Source organism: Rhineura floridana, chromosome 4, assembly GCF_030035675.1.
Source record: "Rhineura floridana isolate rRhiFlo1 chromosome 4, rRhiFlo1.hap2, whole genome shotgun sequence".
Taxonomy (NCBI): Eukaryota; Metazoa; Chordata; class Lepidosauria; order Squamata; family Rhineuridae; genus Rhineura; species Rhineura floridana.
In genome coordinates this window covers 160,127,479-160,144,968 of record NC_084483.1, presented here as the reverse complement: position 1 = coordinate 160,144,968, position 17,490 = coordinate 160,127,479, and the positions used below count along the sequence as shown (strand labels likewise).

The window sequence follows — 17,490 nt, the reverse complement described above, 5'->3', positions numbered from 1 at the left end:
TCATATGTTCCTAAGATACCACAGCAAACTTTGCCTTTCCTGCCACATGCCTCTGTGTTTTGTCCTCGCCTCTACACTGTGCAGAAACCAGGGCACACTGTTGCTACAATCAGCTCTCCTGGATCGGTGACCTCCAGTGGCCCACTTTCCTCAATTAAAATCAAACCACTGAAAGATATGGTTTTCTATCAGGAAGTTAACATGGGCACTCAATCAATGTGAAAGGAAAGACATAAAACTGGGAGAGAGAAAATGTTAAATTGGCAGGCCCAAAATGCAAAGCAGCGATCAGTTTCAGCTCTCAGTGAAAGTTGATGATACAGCCATGAAAGTGGAATATTGTTATTTGGTATATATTGGTATTTTTATAAAAAAAATTGTCCACATGATTATGATGATTTATTTATTGACATTTGTATGCCACCCCATAACATAGTTCTCAGGACAGCTTAGAATAAATAAGTCTAAAAACAATTTAAATACTAAATAAGACCATTTAAATACTAAACAAGACTAAATAAAATCAAAATAAACATTGCAAAAGAACCAAAACACATTGCAACCCCAAAGTTACAACAGACTTAAAAACTGAGAAGCCCAGACTACATGAGTTATTTAAAAAGCCTGGATGAACAGAAAGGTCTTCATCTGGTGCCCAAACGACTGCAGAGATAGTGCTACGCAAAGCTCTCTGGGAATGCTGTTCCATAATTGGGATGCCATTACCAAAAAAGCCCCTGCCAAAGATCTTAAGATTCAGGCCACATAAATTTAAATACATTTAAATAATACATTTAAAGCACATTTATACTAATTTAACAGTCATGTCTTTCCCTGAAGAATTGTGTGAACTGTAGTTTACTCCTCAAAGAGCAACAATTCCCTGCACACTTAACAAACTACAGTTCCCAGGATTATTTGGGGAAAGGCATGTGCTTTAAATGTAATTTAAATGCATGGTGTGGATGTGACCTCAGATAGATACATGGAAGAGTCCCAACCCATTTAGGGCATGAGGAAAAAAACAACCCAGGGAAGGTCTAAAGATCACAGGGACTCTGTGTTAAAGAGGGACAAATTTGTCACTAAGTAAAGTATGCTAAAGAACAACACTGCACCCAACTGGCCAACCTTCTGTCATGAAATCATCATTTGAAAGTGTCTCTGTGTAAAAAGATGATGGTCTTTCCCATGTCATATGCCCTGCTTCTCTGAAGCCACCACTGTTTCATCCCAGGGCAGGGAAGCAGCAGCCTTGGTCTTAGATCAGCCCCTCCCCATTACACATGTGTATTTATTGGGGGATTTGTATAATAACTACACTTATATAGGAATTTATAGCCTGTCCTTCAGTGTTGCCACTCCAAGGAAAGATTACAAATAATGTAAAATGTATTTAGTATATTTAATATTTAGTATATACTCTGTATATTAGTATTTAATTGATGACTGAAGGAGACTGTTCCTGGCAATCCAAAGATCATTCAGTGAAATAATGTTTTTAACTATAACTTTAGAATGCTTTTTAATTGTTCTATCAATGTGTTTGCCACCTTGGGCTCCTTCAGGAGGAAGGGCGGGATATAAATTCTAATAATCATAATACTCAACCCTTCAGGCAAATAAATAATAAAAGCCAACACTTCAGTGACAAATTAAAACAGATTAAAATAGCAGATTATTCTTTTTTAAAAAATAAAAACTGGCATAGGGCTAAAGCCAACTCAAAACACATTTAAGGAATTTTAACAAAAATTTTAAAAGGTATTTGCATGGCACTAAAAAGATATAAGAGAAAGTGCCAGGCAATCCTCCATGGGAACAGCATCACAAAGAAAAGACGCCCCAATTGCCTGACCTCCGAGGGGAAGAAAAAGCAATGGTGCCACCAGGGCAGGACTCTGGGCTCTCCAGACTAACCATGAGCTGTAATCAAAGTTTATTCTTGGTTGACAGCTCATGATTTGTCCAAGAGAGCTAAACCCAGTGCCTGGATTTGGATGACGTGCTAAGCCGAACCATGGTCTTGCTGAATGCAGCACAACAGTAAAATGACCAGGGATAAGAGAAGCAGCTACAATCTCCTCTGTGGGAGCCTGTGTTCATGCTAAGCCATTGTTTGGTGTATGCTTTTTTTAAAGTCTTTTGATACTCCAAAAATGTAATGTGTGAAGAGTCCCTAATAGTCCATAACCTATTTAAGGTACTGTGCAGCTACTGCTGGGCACTGAGAACAACTAATGCCTTTTGCTTTTGTGCATCTGTTCCAGCTGAACCAGTAGTGCCTATGAAGAATCCTTCCCTCTCCTTGGTTTTATCTGTAGTGACATCAGCCCTCGTTGCTGCTCTGATTCTAGCCTTCTCTGGGATTATGATAGGTGAGTTTCTTCTTGGCCTCAAACATTCAGGAATCAGCAATGCTCACTGAATGTGGTGCATCCTCCAATCTTAATCACCTAAATGACATGGGAGGGATAATTATCATTGTGACCGTTTTAAATAGGTTTATTCCATCAGCTTCCCCCTCTCCCCACGTAACCCATGCACATGGCAGAGTACCTTAACTATTGGAACAGGCATGTTGCTGTATAGAGCCAAATCTACATTACAACTACTAGAGTACTGTGTTAATCTGCCCAGAGTCAAGAACATGCTGTGGGAACATTCATGCCCAGTACCAATTACTTTTTCAAAGCAACTTTTTGCATGTCCAATTAATTCTAGCCTTGCATTTTCCCCCAAGGAATGTAATGCTCCCACAGGAACTTAAAACAAGGTCTGGATGGATGAGCTTGGAATCCACAAAATATTACTTACCCCCTTTTAAAATACTCTCAAGGGCAGAATGGGATCAGAAAATTATAGTAAAGAAAACTAGCTCCAAAACCTCTGAATACCTTCAATGATATCTTTCTTTATTCTCTGTTCTTTGTGAATCAGATCAGAGTCTGTGCAGTGAGATGTATGTCATTAATAATGATGTGAGCGAGCACCCACACACACATCCTGCAGGGGAAAGTGAAGGCATTTCAGTGGAGGGCAACTGAAGGGCGAGACATTACTTTGGTCATGCAGTATGATCCTGCATAGATGCTTTTTTTTTTTGCTAATAGTTGACCAGGTTCCTCCCTGAGCCAGATGGGAACCATGGCATGGGGAAAGGATGGCCTTTCAACCCTTTAATGGGGAAGTTCTTGTACCTGCTATTTGCAATGGGAGGAATACCCATATTGGCACCAATGGGAACTTTCCTCCCATTGCAAACAGCAGGACTACTGGGCTGAATCTGATCAGGACTGTGGCAGGAGGAAAGGGTTATAGCTTCGCCGCCGCCTCCCGTGTCATCGCCCTGATCCAGCTGAGGGCTGCCTTCCACTCCACTCATTTTTAAAAGAAAAAAAACTTCATGAGAGGACCAAAGAGCATGACAAATGTCATGACTACTTTGGCCCTAAGATGATGTGGCATAAAAAGAGATGCATTTTAAGAGCAGTTGTGGTGGTTACTTTTTTACGTACCTAGATCAGTGGCCCCCTGGATGCAATTTAAAATTTTTCACAATACTATGGCCATCATAGGAAATTTTAAATGGTGGGTAGCTCCCAGATCCAGAGCCCACTGCCAGAACCCAGGGTGGGCACCAATGCTGGGCCCTGCTGTGGCCCATCCAGCTCTCTGCGGATGCTGGATCCCAGTACTGGCCCTGTGTGTTTGTGTGCGTGTGTACATTCTCTTGAATAGTCACATCTGGTCTGAAACACATGAGTTTGTAAATGACATCCATGATGATTACCAAGGAGTAAGGCAGCCCCAGTCCTCACAGTGTGGCCACAACCATCTAATTCACATGGACAGATGCCTCTAGTCACAGCACTAGTGATATCATTGGGGAGAGATGCCGTAAAACCCCTTTTCTTCACTCCCAGTTCTTCTGGCAGTAACATTTGGTGTGTGCATAGGGCTAATCCCACACATCTTACCTTGACCGATGCTCGGGGGGGGTCAGTCTAAACAGCACAGCATGCCATGAACCCTAACCAGCCTTTGCATTTCATTGCATTTCTCAAATGAACTGGAAATATTACAGCACCTCCTATCTTAATTTTTAAGTGGAAAAAATAACAGCCAAATCAAAGTGAGCTTTGGAGAAGTAACCAAAGCCTTTAAAGCCAATTGTTCTCCAAGGCATACACAAAGGAGAAGCCCCCATCCCTAACTTACTGTGCTCTGTTTCTAGTGTACCGCCGGAAGCACCAGGAACTGCAAGCTATGCAGATGGAGTTGCAGAGCCCTGAGTATAAGCTGAGCAAGCTGCGCACCTCCACCATTATGACTGACTACAACCCCAATTATTGCTTTGCAGGGAAGACCACGTCCATTAGTGACCTCAAAGAGGTGCCCCGGAAAAATATCTCTTTGATAAGGTAAAGCAGTCTCTCTGACTTCTTTATACTCAGTTATGCTCTGCTACAAACATGCATGAGCAAATTCACACATGCGTCTTCTGGTTTTGCTCAGCTGTGTCACACACACACTAATCTTTATTCACAAGCATACTAAAGCACTGCAGCAGTTACAATGGTCTTCTATACTTAGCATTTAAAGATAGTAGAGAATGGATGGAAACTGAATCTCCACATCCATCCCCAGTTTCTTCAGCCTGACAGGTAGGGGATAAATGTCATCTGCTTCATATGGATGATCCAAAAAGCCATCATAGATACAACTCAGTAACTCAGGCACTGGCCATAATTTGCCTAGTCTCTTAAACAGCACTGACATCTAGTGCAGCGACCTTCAGGAGGTTCTTTGTGCGTGTGACTGGATTCCTGGCCATAAAAGTGACATCAGCAAATGCATCAGTTTTGCCAGGCACTAGGATGACAACCAGAAAACCTAGAGATTGCAAAGCCAGGATAGTAGGGATCTGGATTTGGGGAACAAGCATTGCCAAATTAAGGTAAATTGCAGTATGAGAAAGTTAATTTTAACCCTTCTGTGTACTTGGAGATAAGCTGACCCTAAGTGGTATGGGAAGGATGTATATTTTTCTCCAAACTTGTGTGCCACTTTAGGTTCAACATGTTTTCGTACCGTAAATGGGCCAATTGCTTTGTGTTGTTTCAGTTGCTTTATGTTATTCAGTGGAGGCTGGTGGCTTCAATGTCAGTGTGGCAGCTGGACACTCCTTGAAAGTTCAAACTAAAACCTGGAATGGATTCACTGCCCCGCTGACATCAAAGCCACCAGCCTCCACTGATGTTATTTCATACGTGCACACCCCTGTGTACAAAAAAGAAGATTTCACTGAAAAGCTATTCTCCAGTGGAAGAGAGAGATGGGGGGGAATCTTATTGGGGTCTATAGGATCCCAAGCCTACGGCCATACTACCCTAAACATGCCCAATCTTGTCTGATCTCAGAAGCTCAGCAGGGTCAGGCCTGGTTAGTACTTGGATGGGAGACCGCCTGGGACTACCGGGTGCTGTAGGCTTAGAGGAAGGCAATGATAAATCACCTCTGAATACCTCTTACCATGAAAACCCTATGAATATATATCCCCATGGTCAGTTTTACCTATCTTAAGCATGATTGCGCGGGAGAAAATACCATTGAACTCAATAAGCATGCAAATGATCATACCTGCCCTCCCCTGCCCCTTCATTTGTCCCTCCCCTCCCCCTTCCTTGGCCCCTCCCCTCCAATCCCCTCCCTTTCACCTTCCCTGTCCTCTCCCCTCCCCCTGCTCCTCCCCCATGGTCAGTTTTACCTATCCTAAGTATGATTACATAGAAGTAAATCCCACTGAACTCAATAAGCATGCAAATTATCAGACCTGGCTTTCCCCTCCTTCCCTCTCCTCTCCCTTCCTCCTTCCCTCCCCTCTTCCTTCTTCCTCCTTCCCTGCCCACTCCAGCCATCTCTCCCTCCCCCCCAGTCAGTTTTACCTATCCTAAGCATGATTGCACAAGAGTAAATCCCACTGAACTCAATAAACATGTAAATGATCAAACCCCCTCCTCCTCCCCTCCCTCCTCCTCCACCCCTCCCCATCCCCTGTGGTCAGTTTCACCTATCTGAAGCATGATTGCAGGGGGAGTAAATCCCACTGAACTCAATAAGCATGCAAATGATCAATCCATTCTCAGCAACCTTGTACAGGATCCCATTTCTTATCTCCCAGATTAAAAAGCAGAGAAATTCACTAATAGGCAAAAAACCTTGCAGTTTAAGAATGTACCTATAGCCCACAGATCTTTCTTTCAAACTTTAAAAAGCAGGGAAATTGGGCAGCTATAGTGAATGCACCAGGGGAGCAGGAGACCTGACCTCCTCTCTGAGATATTGTACTGCCCTACAAATTTGTCAAAATGCAAACACAATTTGGGTTGGTCTTTCACAGTCCAATCCATTTCCTGTGTAGCTTGGAAGAATTGGGTAACGTGCCTCTGAGCATATGGTGAGTGGTGGCAACACCTGCAATCAGCCCAAATAATAGAAACAAGACATGTGCTGTGCTGATCTTGTTTTACCAGGGAGGAAGCAACATTATTAAGACAGTGGACATAGTTCAGATAGTCACTTTAAATATGTCTGATTTACTTTGCAATTTTAGTGTAGTTTTCTATAGGAAATCATTTTCTTTTGCTTCTATTTCTGTAAATATGTGAAGTACAGCAACACTTTGCAAAATTTACACTAAAAAAACTCCAAAAATAATTGTGGAATAATTGCACTGACTATTCTGCAGAATAGTCTCCAGTGCACATCGGAAGCGTCTCAGTTTGAACAAGATAAAACAGTGGGAGGTGAAATATATTGTAGCAAAATTCTAGGTGCGCTCTATGTTTTTAATTGACCGTGCCCACCTTGCCTTAAATGAACATAGCAGGCTGAAAACATGCAGCTTGGGCAGGCTAAGTTTGTTTTTTCCAACAGCTAGAGTCATTCCTGAAATAGCAACATATTGTAATCAGTCTGATTTTACATCAAACTGTAGTTTCAGATTCAACTGTTAATGCGCCCAAAATAGAAATAGAATAACCTCCCATTTGAAACACAAAAGGCTGTCTTCACCATCATATGACACTGACCAATAAAAAGACTTTGAAATTAATAAAAATAAGTTTGACACAGGTTTGTAGAATGAATAATGAGAGAAATAACATTTTCTATATTAGATTTTCTATAGAAATAGTAACACAGGAATGAAGCAAAGTAAGAAGAACACCAACAAACATACAAAAATGTAATTCTCCATCTTTGGAGATGGCAGGTGCTACCACCAGTCACCATATGCTCAGAGGCACGTTACCAAATTCCTCCAAGCTACATAAGAAGTGGATTGGACTGTGATAGACCAACCCAAATTGTGTTTGCATTTTGACAAATTTGTAGGGCAGTACAATATCTCAAAGAGGAGGTCAGGTCTCCTGCTCCCCTGGTGCATTCACTAGAGCTGCCCAATTTCACTGCTTTGTAAAGTTTGAAAGAAAGATCTGTGGGCTATAGATACATTCTTAAACCGCAAGGTTTTTTGCCTATTAGTGAATATAGTCATATATCTCTTATATCATTCCTGGTTTTGTTTGCTTGTATGTTTTTTACTCTTACGCTCTGTGCCACCACGGCAGCTTCATGGAGAAGAGAGCTGCCATCTCTGCAGAGACACCACCACAACTGATGACTTGAGGGAGGCAAGCTGTCAGCCCTACAAGGATTAGCAGATGCTAGAGGCCAGTGGGCTTCCAGCAGAGCCTGTAAAGGTGTGTGTCTCCCTGGCCTCTCAGTCCAAGTTGCTCTTGGACTACCCTGCCCTGCTTTCCTCCCAGCTCCCAGCCCTAACGGTTGTTCTCTGTGTTACGGCTTTGTAACCAGCTATTGCTGGGGGAAGAATCATGTTTCCCCGTGAAAAACTCATCATAATTTGCATCCTGGGAAAATGCAATATTCCAGAAAGAATATTGAGACTATTGAAAGAGGATCTTGTGCAACACATGAGTAATAAACTATGGTTTAAACTAGTTCCACAGAAAGCAAGTCTCTTGGAACTTGATGATTCCACCATTATGCACTGGTTTTTAAGTTATAGTTACAATACTCTGCTAAATATGTTTTGCAAGGCCCCACCCTCTGAAACAATCAGTTCATCACACTCCTCAAAAATCTGTCATCTTCTCCAAATGGGCCCTTGAGGTGCAGAAAATTCCATCTCTTAGTTACTTTTTAATGTTGATTTCTAGAATAGTAATTGGCCATGTTCTTTTAGATGAAATTTGTTTTATTGATGTGATATTTTCCCTAGGAGAGTGCTGTCTGCATTGTTCTGTGCTTCATGTTTATTGCTTATTTTTCTTGCTGTTTCCCGGGGTTATGAAGCTTGCTTTCAAACTTTTTCCTCTCTGCACAAATATACTCAGCAACTCCCTACACATGTGAGATATTGGGTTATAGCTCCCTTTTCCCTTTTCTTCCTCCACCTACCCCACCATAAAAAACATGCTGAAAAGATTCCAATACTGCCACCTCAATGAGCCCCATTTGCAGTGTTCTGCCTGTGGACCCAAAATTCCTCATGGAATTTGCCTGCTGCTGCAGCACATACAACATTTTTACATTTTTATTCATCAGAGGCTGGAATGAGCAATGCCACAAAACTTGTGTAATGAGCACACAGGAGAAAATCTATCTTAACAGAGTGCATGATTTATTTATTTGCTTGTTTCCTGTATTCTTTTAAATAATTAATCCTGAAACCCACTTGATAAAAATTGTTCAACATCTACAGTATCTCGCATAGCCTTGACACACAGTTATTCTGCCATGAGTCTGGCATGCCCTACAAACTTTTGTTACTCCCATCTTACACATGCTAAGGTCGCAGGTAAAAAGTCTATAGCTATCAGTTTGCAAGAGCAATTGGCACAAAGAACACCTTGGATGCCCCGATGGATTATTTCTGCCAGGTGAAAAATGGGAGGATGTGATATTGTGGATTCTCCTGGACTTTGATACCATCAGCCATATTATCCTTCTGATTGGGCTGTCTGGATTAGCAATTGGGGGCATTAAGCTGCAGTAATTGCATTCAAACCTGGATGGCCAATTCCAGAAGATGGTTCTGTGGAATTTGTTTAGGGCTGCAACATTTGTGCTATTGGGTCCCATAGGGTTCCATGTTGTCTCCCATGCTTGTCAACATCTACTTGAAACTGCTGAAGAGATCGTCTGAAGATGTGAAGTGAGAAAAGACAGGTTCGGCAGGGTAGTTTGTCCGTCTGGGCTAGTGGAGTTCTCAACAGGATTGTACTTCCCCCAACAGAGCAGACTTGCACTTTGGTGATATTCCTCACTCCAACTCCGTCATTGGAAGAGTAAGCAGTCTCTTTAGCACAAAATGCCTTCCACTAACTTTGCTTGATGCACCAACTGCATCTGTTTTGGAAAGAGATAGCCTAGCCTTAATTATCAATGCCCTAATAATCTCTAGATTAGATTCATTAATAGCCAAAAAACCTTGCGGTTTAAGAAAGTCAGTCAGCCTAACATCAATCCCTGGAAAAACTCTGGAGCAGATTATAAGGCAGTCAACCTGTAAGCACCTTGAAAGCAATGCAGTGATTACTAGGAGCCAACATGGATTTATGAAGAACAAATCCTGCCAAACTAATCTCATCTCACTTTTTGATCGGGTAACCTCCCTTGTAGACTGTGGGAATGCTGCAGACATAATATATCTTGACTTCAGCAAAGCTTTTGACAAAGTGCCCCATGATATTCTGATTAGCAAGCTAGCTAAATGTGGGCTAGATGGAACAACTATTAGATGGATCCACAGTTGGCTCCAGAATCGTACTCAAAGAGTGCTTATCAATGGTTCCTTCTCAAACTGGGCGGAAGTAACGAGTGGGGTACCACAGGGCTCGGCCCTGGGCCCAGTGCTCTTTAACATTTTATTAACGACTTGGATAAGGAGGTACAAAGCATGCTTATCAAATTTGCAGATGATACAAAGTTGGGGGGCATAGCTAATACCATGGAAGACAGAAACAAAATTCAAAGGGACCTCGATAGGCTGGAGCATTGGGCTGAAAACAACAGAATGAAATTCAACAGGGTTAGGGTTATAAAATGGGGGATACTTGGCTCAGCAGTACGACATGCGAGAAGAATCTTGGAATTGTCATTGATCACAAGCTGGATATGAGCCAACAGTGTGATGTGGCTGCAAAAAAGGCAAATGCTATATTAGGCTGCATTAACAGAAGTATAGTTTCCAAATCATGTGAAGTACTAGTTCCCCACTATTCAGCACTGGTTAGGCCTCATCCTGAATACTGTGTCCAGTTCTGGTCTCTGCACTTCAAGAAGGATGCAGACAAACTGGAACGGGTTCAGAAGAGGGTAACAAAGATGATCTGGGGACTGGAAACAAATCCCTATGAAGAGAGACTGAAAGAACTGGGCATTAGTCTGGAGAAGAGAAGACTGACAGGAGATATGATAGCTCTCTTCAAGTATATGAAAGGTTGTCACATAGAGGAGGGCTGGGACGTCTTCTCAAACGTCCCAGAGTGCAGGACACGGAATAATGGGCTCAAGTTGCAGGAAGTCAGATTTCGACTGCACATCAGGAAAAACTTCCTAACTGTTACAGCCATACAACAATGGAACCAATTACCTAGAGAGGTAGTGGGCTCTTCGATACTGGCGGCATTCAAGAGGCATCTGTCGGGAATGCTTTGATTTGGATTCCTGCATTGAGCAGGGGGTTGGACTCCATGGCCTTATAGGCCCGTCCAACTCTACTATTCTATGATTTATATGAAAGTACCTATAGCCCACAGATCTTTCTATCAAACTTTAAAAAGCAGGGAAATTGGGCAGCTCTAGTGAATGCACCAGGGGAGCAGGAAACCTGACCTCCTCTCTGAGATATTGCACTGCCCTACAAATTTGTAAAAATGCAAGGACAATTTGGGTTGGTCTTTCACAGTCCAATCCACTTCCTGTGTAGCTTGGAAGAATTTGGTAACAGAGGGAGGAGATAGGAGGAAAGAGAATGGAGGGTGAGTTTGATCATTTGCATACTTACTAAGTTCAATGGGATTTATTTCTGTGCAATCACATTTGAAAATGGAAATGGACTGCCTTCAAGTCTATCATGACTTATGGTGACCCTATGAGTAAGGTTTTCATGGTAAACGGTATTCAGAGGTGGTTTTACCATTGCCTTCCTCTCAGACTGAGAGGCAGTGACTGGCCCAAGGCCACCCAGTGAGCTTCATGGCTGTGTAGGGATTCGAACCCTGGTCTCCCAGGTCGTAGTCCAACACTGACTTGGGGGAGGGGCAGGGAGGGTAGGAGGAGGTGGAGGGGAGGAGATTGGGTGGGCGGGCACTGGGCAGAGGGGAAGTCACTTTCCTTTCCAAAAGGGGACCCCCGTCACCTTCTCCATTGACCAAGCCTGAGTGAAAGGTGGACCGGGGGGAGGGGGAGTGAGTGAAAAGTAAAGTGTGCAGCAGCTGCTGCAGCTTTTGTGGACAGCAGGTGCAATGAAAGCATCCCGGGGAAAACGCTGGGGGAGAAAGGGGGATTCTTCACCTGGGAAAGTGGGGACCCCCCCCCGCAGAATGAAATACAATGGCAATTCTGATTAGATACTGTGGAAACAGAGCCCGTTGGTAGTTACAAGGAGTGAAGGAAGGAAGTTTACTGGGGGAGAAAGGGGAGAAAGAAAGGAGGGCTGCAGCAAACTCCTATGGGGGGAGGACAGAGCAGTCATTCGGAAGTGGCTGGATAGGCCACCGGAAACAAAATGGAAATCACGGGAGAGTTAGTGGGTGCAGAAAGAGGAATTGCTGAAGTAAGGATTCACCCGCCCACTAAAAAACATTGAAGCAAAGCACCTACAAGGAGGAGTGCAGTGTAGCTGAGACGGTGTTTCTTTCCCTTTTCATATTATCAGCGGATTGGGTTAATACGTATTTACTGGGGGGAAACTGTGCGATAGCTTCTGTTGCCAGTAACATCATGTGAGTAGCACCAGACACATAGTAAATCACTGTGTAGATGGGCCCTGAGAGTGGGGGATGTGGAAAGGAGAGTTACCTGCTTTATTTTAAAATCATTTTTAACAAAAAGTAACAAAACTTCTCAATATTTTACTTTTATAGGTAAAATTGTAAAGAAAGCATGTAGTCAATATTTTTCCTTAATTGCTCAGTAAAAAAACCCACCCTACTCCAGCTTTCCAATGTTCCATCTCAACAGGAAAGCAACTGAGATAACAGGATTTTTAAAAGTTGTTAAATAATTTTTCTTTTATTAATAATTATTTGTGTTAAAATCATTATTTGATTTCATACCCCTCTTTTATAAAATAACTTTAAACATAGTGGGTTTCCTATATTTAAAATTGGTTTGTTTTGCATTGATATGACCTCCTCTAAATGAACTGTTCTATCCCTTCCTCACAAGAAAGCCATGGCTGCCATCCCATACCCACTTACTTAGGGAAAAAACCCATTAAACACACAGAGACTTATTTCTAGTAGACATATAGACTGTTATGGGTTTGGGGGTTGAGATGGATGGTGTCTATGAGTCCCCTTCCAGTGTCTGATTTGGAGCCCTGCACCTCACCTCCGCTGGTCAGATGAGTCTCTTTTGTTAATCTAATAGAGCGGCCAGGTGAGCTAATGGGTCTATCAAGTGCCCATTTACTGGGCCAGGGAGATCCTATTGTTATTGAAACTCTTCAGGAGACCCCCCCCCCCTGGGCCTAAGAAAGGAAAGGCTGGGAACTGGAGACATGCAGAGTGGCTGGTTCCATGCACCATGGCTTTAGGATGCTTCCTGTAAGCCTGATGGAAAAGCAAGATCTATTGGACTGATAATGCTTTGAACCCCTCCATTGTAAGCTCAGGTTGGAATGTGTGTAAATAAATAAACCATATTTCATAAAGACACCACAGTCTTCACTGACCTTGTTCCCAATGAAACCAAACCCCAGGCAAGTGCAGGGATCCCTAGAGATCTCTCACCGCTCGGAGATTGGGGTGGCATGGAACAATAAAATTATACAGTGAATTTTTAATAAGTGAGTGGTCTTTAGCTCCTGCACAGCAGGAGGCATACCTAAGCCTCTTTACAAAGCTTTACTAATTTTGTATGTGCCATTTGGGTGTGAGTGGGAGGGAATTCCTCAACATCCACCTGCACTTATTGTGTAGTAGTGTTACAGAAAATAGCTTCTAGTGAGTACTTATAATTTATTTATTTAAAATATTTCTATCCTGCCCTTCTACCCTACAATAGGGCACTCAGGGCAGCTTACAAAAGTAAAATCAAACACGTACATAATAAAATTGTAAGCAATAAAATCACAAAAACATTAAAATAAATTAAAATACATAAAATACAATTAAAATACATGAAATACTATACACACACACACACACACACACATAGGGAGTGGTACTAAAGGGGACTACAAGGGTAAAATTTAACGTAGAAGGCATAAAATTATAAAATCAGTGTCAGGCTCTACCTTCAGTCCCTCCCAAAGGCTCTCCGGAATGAGATCATTTTCAGAAGTCTCCGGAAAACCATCAGGGAGGGAGCAGAGCGGACTTCTTGAGTACTTGATCTCAGATAAAGTCATCACAGGAAAGATGCATTCCGGTTGTAGAAGGAGGAAATGAAATAAGGGGAAGTGCAGGGCTGGCTCCAGGCATGCGGGGGCCCTTGGGCATCAGCTTGCCCTGGCCTCCCGATGGGAGGGTGGGTCTGGACGCACACGTGTGCGTGCTGGGGGGCCCCCACGGCCCCCCTACCTGTCTAGTCTTTACCATTGCCCTTAATGAAGATGGCGGCCGCGGTTTCCCTAAGGGGAATGAAGCCTCCGCTGCCATCTTTGTTGATGGCACATGTGCGTGCTATGCACGCACACCTCTGCCATCAACTAAGATGGCAGCAGAGGCTTCAGTACCTTAGGGAAGCTGCGGCCACCATCTTCATTAACGGCAATGCTAAAAAGCCAGCTGACAGGTAAGTAGGGGCATGGGGGGGTGCGGATCACGGAAGGGGAGTGGAGGGCCCCTCAGAGGCTCCTGTAGCTCTGGGGCCCTCGGGCCAGTGCCCAACCTGGCCGCCCTTTAGAACCAGCCCTGGGGAAGTGGTAGAGCTTTAGAACTATGGAGATTCTAGAGACTAGAAAATGAGACAGAAGCAGAAAATAAAAGAACACTAAAGGAGGAGAGAACATCTCTTTAGGACACCAAGGATTGCTTTAGCCTGGTATCCAAAGAACTCACATATCGATCAGAACATAAGATGAGCCTCCTGGATCAGGACAGTGGCCCATCTAGTCCAGTTCTCACAGTGGCCAACTAGATGCCAATGGGAAGCCGGCAAGCAGGACCTGAGCACAAGAGCACTGTCTGAGCACAAGAACAACCCCTGCAGTTTCCACCAACTGGTATTCATTACCATACTGCCTCCAACTGTGGAAGCAGAGCATAGCCATTGTGGCTAGTAGCCCTTGATACCATTATCCTCCATGAATTTGTCTAATCCTCTTTTAGAGCCCTCCAAGTTGGTGGAACTCTGACCACCCATTGGCTAAAAACACTGAACCAATTTCTTTTGTTTACGTAGATAGTCTGGCACATTCTCTTTTGTTGGGCCTTTGCATATCTAAAGAGTTGGCCAAGTATAGGTGATTTATTGCCATAGTCGCTAATGGTCAGAGATGTAGTTTGGAAGCGTAACTAAGCATAATGTATACTACATCATTATGCTATGAATAAAAACAAATATTTTTTTCAGAAGTCAAAAACCATTAATTTACAATGAAAACTGATGGAGCATATAAGATACGATTTAGTTCTGCGGTGGAGTTTGCCCCAACACTTCAAATTTGTGCATAAATGCTAATTTGGAGAATTTCTCTAACATAGCGTCCACCAACAGTAACATTACATTAACTGTGTCCCATGTGCCAGTTTGTAACATGTCATAAATAGGGAAGCAGGAGTGAGTAACGTACAAAATGCCAGGGTGTCTGCAGAACAGATACTTACACTTAATGCAGCACTTAGTATTCCCAAAAGGGACATTTGTTTTCAAGGGCTTTGCATAGAGGTAACTTCTCTCTTTTTTGTATGAAATAGACATTATGAGATACAAATGGTACATTAAAACCTTCTTTCCTTTTCTGGTGTGTCCAGGGGTTTGGGTCACGGAGCCTTTGGGGAGGTGTACGAAGGCCAGGTGCTTGGGATCCCCAGCGACCCCAGTCCCTTGCAAGTGGCTGTAAAAGTAAGTTGAAAAATCAATGAAGAATATCAGTGGTAATGCTTAGATGGTATATTTCATCAAAAGCAAGCAGCATGGCTGAGTTCATTATTGTTTCTCCAGGAGGAAAAGAATGTGTGCTCCTGATTATGGCAATCTGGGGAAGCTGAAGAATCTAGAACTCTCTTCAAAAACCTTTATCACTTATTTCAGCAACATCATAAATCTTAATCCCCAGGCACACCTTTAAAAGGTCCAGTTAGATGAAGAATCTCTGAGCCCTCTTAGGGATTGCCCATGAAATGGCATGATTTTAGTTGCTTTCCAGCTCTTTCCCTTCTGCATTCTAATCCTCTCTAGGTTTGCTGCCATTATTGTGGATGGTGCCAACGGAAGCTTTTTGTCACATGGAGACAGAGTGATGGGAAAATAGGTTTCTGCCTGTTACACACCTCTTAAATATAGAGTGCCTCTGTCTATAAGAAAGGCAGCAACTGTAAAATTTCCTTGTGAGAGGAATGGAGTCTGTAATGGGTTCATGCACAGCCATGAGAAAAAGAATTTGTTCATGTTTCTCCTTTCTTGTCTAGACTTTGCCAGAGGTTTGTTCGGAGCAAGATGAGCTGGATTTCCTCATGGAAGCTCTTATAATCAGGTGTGTTAATTCAAATAGATCAATGCCCTTTCCACCTCAAACACATGTCCAACAGAATTAAAAGCAGTGGGTGAAAAAAATTTGGCCTGCTTTTATGCAGGGGAAAACCATTTTAATAATATTTAGCATTTATATAGTGCTTTAAGAGTGTTCAAAGTGATTAAAATGCATTATCTTGTAATCCATACAACAACTTTGTAAGGTAGGTCAGTATTATTATCCCCAAACTGCAGGTGGTGGGACTGAGGCTGTGTGAGAGAGGCCCATCTAAGAAGACTATCTAGTGAGCTTATGACAAAGGGAAAATTCAAACTATGTCTTCCTGTAATGTCTCTCTAGCCACTAAATGACACCAGTTCTCATACTGTGATAAGAAATAACATTTTCCGAAGTGTGTTGATTTTCAGTGGCTTCAATAGCCTTGAAGCTGTCACTGAAATATAGTACCGTATGCTCATTGTTACCCTCCCTTCACATTTGCCAAAAATGGAGGGAAGCATGAGAGGGAAGCTGGTAACATAGAAAGCTGTCCTTTACCAAGTTAAGGCTATTGGTTCATCTATGTTGTATTGTCTACACTGACTGGCTGTGGCTTTCCAGGGTTCCAGGCAGGAATCTTTTCCAGCCCTATCTGATTCTCTTCCTCCACACATGGTTGCAGCCATCACTGGACTGCCACCATTTGCTTTTATTTTATGACCTTGGGTTCTGTGGTTCTCCAGTGTGAACAATTCACTTGTCAAACTTTGTCCCAGTCTTGCAGTATTCTAATGCAACCAGACACTAAGATTAGGTACCCTTTGGCAAATGGACTAGGCGAATAACCAAACCATCAGGATCTCAAAACTGTCAAGCAAGTCTGTACCTTTTGACATAAAAGTTGTTTCTTAATCTCCCTTTCAGCAAGTTCAATCATCAGAATATTGTGCGCTGCATTGGGGTGAGCTTGCAGGCTCTGCCACGCTTCATTCTGCTAGAGCTCATGGCTGGAGGAGACTTGAAAACTTTCCTGAGGGAGACACGGCCTAGGCCGGTAAGGGGGACACAACTGCTTAGCATTAGAATCTGAGGCCTTCATCTCCTTGTAGGTCTTCCTTGGTTAAATGTAGTCTCGTTTTCTCCGCTTAGTTCCTTTAAAAGAATCTTGGTGTCTTGTGTGGTTCTGCCTCCCCTTCCCCCTCTTTTTTTCTTTAAAACATTTAAGAGGAATACTTTTACACTGAGTTGGTCTTGTGTTGATAGGGTCCAAGCAACACTTCACTATGGAGCTTGCTTGCACCGAGAACCTTTGACATGACCTTCTGTTTTACTAGATCATAGAGTATTAAATGCATTAAATGAGAGTCTACCATCGACACCACCACTCTAAATATCAGTATCGTAAAGCTGCAGTGGTTTTATCAGTTATCGCAGTTCCAGAAAGGGTGAAAAATGCAGATGATCTTCTGGATTAGATCATTCCTGGTGTTTCAAAATTTGCAAGCTTTCAAGATATATAGGATTATCCCATGATCATGAATAAATAACATTTATTT

The 17,490-nt window shown here is 42.7% G+C and overlaps 1 protein-coding gene and 1 pseudogene across 11 annotated transcripts in view; both read left to right on the top strand.

The window, feature by feature from the left end:
- The window catches only part of ALK (ALK receptor tyrosine kinase), a 731,445-nt gene that overhangs the window by 687,535 nt on the left and 26,420 nt on the right, over window positions 1-17,490 (top strand). For all 11 annotated transcript variants that reach the window (XM_061624970.1, XM_061624969.1, XM_061624972.1 and 8 more), the window contains 5 exons: window positions 2,271-2,378; window positions 4,238-4,424; window positions 15,234-15,324; window positions 15,891-15,955; window positions 16,859-16,988. In XM_061624970.1, coding sequence (XP_061480954.1) covers window positions 2,271-2,378; window positions 4,238-4,424; window positions 15,234-15,324; window positions 15,891-15,955; window positions 16,859-16,988 — 581 coding nt within the window. The remainder of the gene's footprint in view (window positions 1-2,270; window positions 2,379-4,237; window positions 4,425-15,233; window positions 15,325-15,890; window positions 15,956-16,858; window positions 16,989-17,490) is intronic.
- On the top strand, window positions 5,376-5,494 carry LOC133384657 (5S ribosomal RNA; annotated as a pseudogene).